Below are 6,685 nucleotides of genomic sequence, written 5' to 3'. Positions count from 1 at the left end.
CGAATTTCCGAAAACGGTACTCGGCAGTAATGTCAAAGTGAAGTTACACGGTTAAATAAAACAACCTGCAGAATAAGTTCTTTTAACTTACTTTTGAGTTGTTCGTCGCTTTCGCACTTATTAGTGTTGTCAAAAACAAAAAGAGAGATTCGACTCAGTCGAGGTCTTCCGTGGAGGAAGGTACTTTTGAGTTGTTTGGGTTGAACTCAAAATTAGGTAAATTCAACTTAAATTTGAGTATAAAAAACCTATCAATGAGTTGTAATTTTTGCCGTGGTTAAATGGAAACTACCTTCAACACGGTTTACCTAATTTTAAGTTCCCCCACGATACCAAGAGATTGAGTCAAAGGAACTCAATTTTGGGTAGTTTTTCGTTTCCGTGTAGCGATTGATCAAAAAAATAGTTTCTTTGGAAAACGTAAACACTGTGCAATTTTGTTTTATCAAAGTCCGGCTGAAAATTCATATTTTACTCAAAAATTAAAGAAAACGAATGCTTGAAGCAAAGTTGTGATTGAAAGCTACAAAAAAACGTTTGTTAGATATATTGAACTTGAGTTTATCTCAATTTTTGTAAGAAGGTGTGTGATAACAAAAGTGCATACAGTAATGGCCGAGATGTCGAAAGATATACTGGATCAACAGCAGACGGGTTCTGCGGGTCTGAGTGTTCCAATGAAGCAACCAGTCAACACGGGCTGCGATGGGGAAAGAAAGGACGGTTTCATTTGCGGGGTAGTGGAAGGTTTTTATGGTCGACCATGGACTACGGAGCAGCGAAAGGATTTGTTTCGAAAGTTAAAACAATGGGGAATGGATTCTTACGTTTACGCTCCGAAAGATGATTACAAGCATCGGGCATACTGGAGGGAGTTGTACACGGTTGAAGAAGCGGATCATTTGACGGGATTGATATCGGCTGCCCACGAGCAAAACATTCATTTTTATTATGCGCTTTCGCCAGGATTGGATATAACTTACAGCAATAGCAAAGAATTGGCCACTTTGAAACGAAAACTAGATCAGGTTTCGCAATTTGGTTGTAAAGCTTTTGCTTTGCTCTTTGATGATATTGAGCCGGAGATGTGCAAATCAGACAAGGAGGTTTTTCAAACCTTTGCGTACGCCCAGGTCTCCGTTACAAATGAAATATACAATCACTTGAACTGCCCTCGATTCCTCTTTTGTCCCACCCAATACTGCAGTTCTAAAGCCGTCCCCACTGTGAAGCAATCAGAGTATCTCTACACGCTGGGATCTAAACTGATTCGTAATATTGACGTTCTATGGACTGGACAAAAAGTTATTTCAAAGCTGTTAACCGTGGAATGCATTCAAGAAATCACAGAGGTTCTTAAACGACCTCCAGTAATCTGGGACAATTTGCATGCTAACGACTATGATCAAAAACGCGTTTTTCTTGGCCCATACTCGGGTCGCTCGCCGGAACTCATTCCTCTGCTTCGCGGAGTTGTAACTAATCCGAACTGTGAATTCCATGCTAATTCCATTGCCATTCAGACCCTCGCATTCTGGAGTAAGTGTAGCGCGGACACCAAGATTAGCTCTTCCATTTCCTCGGATGTGAAGCTGGAAACGGAAAACGAAGAAGGTATTTGTCAGGAGGATGCACCTGCTTTCCTGTCAAAAAATGTTTACCATCCTCGACTGGCCCTGAAGAATGCAATCGCCAATTGGTTGCCGGAATTTTATCAGGAAAAGGAAGCTTGGGGGCCGATCAGTAAACCTCAACCGGCTGTCACGAGTAAGTTGTCTTTGCATCTTTTTATATATCAATAGGAAAATGTTTTCAATTGTACTTTCAGTTGTTATGCCAATTATTCCAATTATTCCTTCCGTTAACACCTGTATGACATTGACTTCAACTAGCACTTCGACTACTACAAGTACCAATGCGTTACCTGTTCCGGAAGTAAACACCACACAGTTACAATTATTTGCTGACGTTTGCAGTACCGTTACAAGTGCCCCGGAAAGTATTTCCGCTCCCATTATGAATTCTCTTGTATCCGCCACGAAGGTAGTTACTAACGAGTCTCTTCCTAACCCAATGGCTGCGGTTATTTCCATTGCCATTCCCACTACGATTCCGGTGTCCAGTATACCAATGCCGATCATGAGTATCAAACAAACCGAATGCGAAGATTTGTCAATCAAAAAAACTGCCACCGACGAGGACAAAGGGCTGGAAATTAATGCAGACAGTCGAGTTATTGAACCGCTGGAAGCGGACGAAGTAATCGAGAATGATCTAGAGCAAAAACATTTAGACGAATCGACTGAAAAACGCGTGTCGCCATCTTCGGATATTCCTCTGCTGGTGGACGAAGAATTCAAGACAAAGGAGGAAGCCGAAGCAGAGGAGGCCAAAAGGTTGAAAGGACCCAACCCGGCCGAACTGGGTATGATGGTAGGTGGTGAAGAGAGACCCGATGATGAGGTTAAAATGTTGGATCTAGAAGAGAACGAGGTGAAAATGGTAGATGCGACTGAGAGCGAGGAAAAGATGACCGTCAACGATGAAGTTATTGTCAACCAAGTGAAAATACACATTGAAGATGATGACGTAAAGGTCGATGAAGTATTCAACCGTAGTAGCCCGTGCTCGACAACAGTCGGAGTCTGTGTCGAGCCAATGGAGTGTGGAAGCAATTTGACTTCGCCCAAGCACGTGATGAAAACACATTTTGACGACGTGCTGATGTCGGAAACTACTTCGGTGAGCGTTTGTGGCAATACCACTCTGTTTGTTAATTTTCTTGGTTTTCTGTATTGTAATTTATTGAGTTGCATCGGATTCAAAAATAATCAAATCAAATGTTTCGTTTGCTCTGGAGCATATCTCCAATGAAATCAGAATTTTGATTTTTTCTTTGAAAAGCCACACTTGGACGTAAATCATTGAAAACCTTTTCAATGAAATTACAGCTATCAAAAAACTTTCTACATTCGCAGACTTGTTCTGGTGCCATGCAGGTGGAGAGTTCTGATACTTCCCTCACATCTAATGCAGAGATGACAGATGATAAGTATGGTCGCCATAGTTTCACCGTTTGCAGTTTGTAAAATCTTTTCCTTCTCCTTTCCAGAAGTATCAGCGACAAAGACATCACCACCAACGACATTATGCTGCTGTGCGATCTGTTCTACCTACCGTTTGAGCATGGTAGCAGGGCGCTACAGCTATTGACGGAGTTTTATTGGCTAAAAACAAATGCACATGTTCTTTGCAGACGCATACGAAAGGAGAATACTACCGTTACGACAAGGAATGCTGTTGACGGAAGCACAAGTTCTACCAGTCTGCCTGTAGCTTGTCATCAGCTGAATGGAGCCAGCCCTCAGCATATCAGTGAAACTAAAGATGGATGTAATAAAAGTGAAGTGCAGGAATGGTTGCGCCGATCGGAGTCGTTTGAGAATCTCTGCCAGAGTATTTTTCGAATGGCACGAAAAGTTGCACGTTGCGCGAATAAAGAAATCTGTTTCGAGTTGTTTTCCTATGTGTGGGACATCGTAGCCGTGCTTTCGTTGCTCAGTGCATTCGTGAAATGGCTTGCGCTGGGCCATTTTCCAACTAATATCAACTCGTATACCCAGGGAGGATACACATGTAAGTTGTGCGCTTATACAGCTACATTGAGATAAATAATACCAGCTAATCTTCCTTTAACAGGGTTCAGCAAAGGTTGGAAAGAAACATTTATGTCCGGTGACCAGGAACCGTGGGTTTTTCGAGGTGGTTTGATTGCTGATCTGCAACGTCTCATTCCGGTAGATGCCGGTAACGATCTGTTCCTGTATAAGCTGCCCGAAACATCGGCTGTTAATTTGTACACCATCCGACCCTATTTAAACACGGACGAGGCAAGTGTGTATAACGTTTGTCACAGTACCATGAAGGATGGCGATGAATTCAGTGAACACCTGCCGGATGGGTTGAGAAACATTCTGGCGGATCGACATGTTGGATCGTTTTTGACGCTTGCACCTCAATTCTGTATGGTAATTGAGGACAACAATCATGATGTGATCGGATACGCTTGCGCTGCTCTTGACACCACAACATACGTTCGGAATCTAGAGCAATGCTGGATACCGGAAATGTGTCTAAAGTACCCACTCTCCATCATCGATGGCTCGGTTAGCACAACTAATACGCTCCCGCAACAAATTCATGATTGTATCATGTATTTCCATAACTTCAGTAACGAATACCCGGTAGCCGTTCTGAATTCGCACCCATCCGTCATGTCTTGTCGCATTCTAAAGTCTCATCTGGCGGAAGATGAAACCATTTGCAAGCGAGTGGTCACTGTCCTGTTGGCTGCACTGCGCTCCAATGGTCCATCATATGGGGTTCATGTATGTATCAACCGCTCCGACAGGTTCCTCAATCAGTTTTACTCCAAGCTCGGATTCATAGAAATTTACAAGGAAGACTATGACTCAAAAGTTTATCTAGGAAGAAACTTTTGATAGAACTTTTTTTTATTGACTATTTCTCAAACACTTGTGCTGTCCACCGGTTGATACGTCATCGTCCAATAACACTGCCTACAGTACCGGACGCTTTCCCAGGGTGGTCTATTTTAACATTTTATTTTAATCACTTTCTTCGAAATGGTGAATATAGAATATCGAAATAGCAAGAAAGTTTCGAGATTGAGTTCAATAAAGTAGAACTTTTTTCAGAAAAGGAAATACGTTGCTTTGCTTGTTTAGTGGTGTGAATGTCACGTTTCCAATGGCCCAATTTGATTCCGTAACATGAAGGAAAGCGAATGTGTTTCTAATGGTTCTATGACATTCATCCGAATGTTATTCGCCCTAAAGTTATTTACCCGAATGACGTTCGCCAAAAAGTTACTTACCCGAATGTCATTACTCAGATTGGACCATTTACTCGAATGCCATAAACCAGAATAGAGCACTTATCCGAAAGTCATTAACTTGAATACCGCATTCACTCATATACTATTTCAATTTCAGCAAGAGGAAAACAAAATTAGAATACTAGTGTACAACAAGCAAGCATGCTTCTATAACCATCAGTTTTGCTTTGCTTTGGTCAGTTCATAAAATGCCGGATAAAGCATGTCCCACATCAAATTGCATCACGGAAAAACGTTGTAGAAAATGACACATTGGGTATTTCTCTTGAAAATTTGGGTAGAAGTATTTTAGAGTGTATTGTTTACACTGTATTTTTATCGTTGATGTCAGTTTTTCCAAAAATGGCGTCATTCGAAAAGCAACGTTGTGAGGGTTTTGCGTAAGCACCTGGAAAATCCTCAACCCTCTTATCCGGCATCGCAAAACAACTCGGAATCGCGCAGTCAACGGTGAGTTTTGTGATTAAACGTTACTACCAAACTCTGAGCATCGAATGGAAGGAGTAATGCGGTCAGAATGGATGTTCAATTAGTGATTAGGATCACATGCGTGTACTGAAAGCGTTTAAGCGGAATCCCAATGCTTGGGCCAGGAATGTGGCCAAAAAGTTGAATCTATTCAAGTCTTTCATTCAGAGAGCCAAGAACCGGGTGGTATTGCATACGTACAAAGTGCAGAAGGCTCCAAATCGTGATGAACGGCAAAATACGGTGGGAAATCCACGGGCCCGAAAACTGTACGCCCAGATGCTGACGAAGCCAGCATTGTCTCCTGATGGATGATGAGACTTATGTCAAGGCGGACTTCCAGCAGTTACCAGAGCTACTGTCCTTCACCACTTGGGAGCACAAATTTGATGTTCCGGATGAAATAAGGAAGCAGAAACTTTCAAATAAATGCAAATTGCCATGATTTGGCATGTGATCTGCTCATGTGGCAAACGGAGTACGCCGTTCGTGACTACCGAGACTGTAAACGGATCTACCTATCTAAGATCTACCTCAAGATGTGTCTACAGAAGCGTATACTTCCTCAGTTGAAGGAACACGAGGACGCTACGATCTTCTGAGCGGATCCAGCTTCGTGCCACTATTCAAATGTTGTCCTGGAGTGGTATAAAGCCAACGGGGTCACTTTCGTACCCAAGGATATAACACAGGCACTATGAAAGCCTTTTAAGGAGACCAAATCTGAGAAAGGCATGAATAAAAAGTGGGTTTCCATACAGAAGAAGCTGCAGCCAGATATACAGAACCTAATGGGTGGAGTTAAGCGTAAGATGCGAGCGTACGGTTATGGTATTTAAGTTGAATGAAATAAACACCAAAAGCTTGCTAATGGGTTATTATTTATTACCTGAAAGCACAGAGAACAGACGTCCATCTTCAGCATTCAACTTGTGTAAAATCTCTAACGGTTTCGAAGGTAGTTTGGATATCTAAACCAGGTTCGCTACTGTCGTCATGTTTTTTTTGTGGCTGAGTGCGACAGAATTGACAGCGGTTATTCCTCTACCCAGTCAAACTAGTCCGGAACCGATTCGGACTTCCAGCATGAATTCCAGCTCAAATGCATCAACCGATAGAGTCGGAATCGGTTGTTTTCTTTGAGCTAGATTCCATGCTGAATCCATTCAGGATTTCGAACCGGTTCCGGAATCGATTGGACGGATAGTTGGGATAGGTTGGTGTGGCGGCGCTAGTGTTTATCGTATATTAATTCAAATGTTTACACACGTTTTTTAAATATTTTTGTTCGATCATGGA

General features: G+C 42.3%; 1 protein-coding gene across 1 annotated transcript; it reads left to right on the top strand.

Moving 5' to 3' along the window:
- Positions 1-373: 373 nt before the first annotated feature.
- Positions 374-4,717, top strand: LOC131677418 (protein O-GlcNAcase). The gene is made up of 5 exons (XM_058957229.1): positions 374-1,767; positions 1,829-2,742; positions 2,979-3,052; positions 3,113-3,636; positions 3,700-4,717. Exons 1-5 carry the CDS (start codon positions 612-614, stop codon positions 4,500-4,502), a joined length of 3,471 nt encoding a protein of 1,156 aa, XP_058813212.1. The 5' UTR covers positions 374-611; the 3' UTR covers positions 4,503-4,717.
- Positions 4,718-6,685: the final 1,968 nt, after the last annotated feature.

Source organism: Topomyia yanbarensis, chromosome 1 (assembly GCF_030247195.1).
Source record: "Topomyia yanbarensis strain Yona2022 chromosome 1, ASM3024719v1, whole genome shotgun sequence".
NCBI classification, from domain to species: domain Eukaryota; kingdom Metazoa; phylum Arthropoda; class Insecta; order Diptera; family Culicidae; genus Topomyia; species Topomyia yanbarensis.
The sequence above is the reverse complement of the archived record's forward strand: the minus strand, read 5'-3'. Positions and strand labels throughout refer to the sequence as shown.

Coding starts and splice junctions, on each gene's coding strand:
- LOC131677418 (XM_058957229.1), top strand. CDS start 612: ATGGCCGAGATGTCGAAAGATATACTGGATCAACAGCAGACGGGTTCT. Junction 1,768..1,828: donor ACCTCAACCGGCTGTCACGA/GTAAGTTGTCTT, acceptor TTGTACTTTCAG/TTGTTATGCCAATTATTCCA. Junction 3,637..3,699: donor TACCCAGGGAGGATACACAT/GTAAGTTGTGCG, acceptor TTCCTTTAACAG/GGTTCAGCAAAGGTTGGAAA.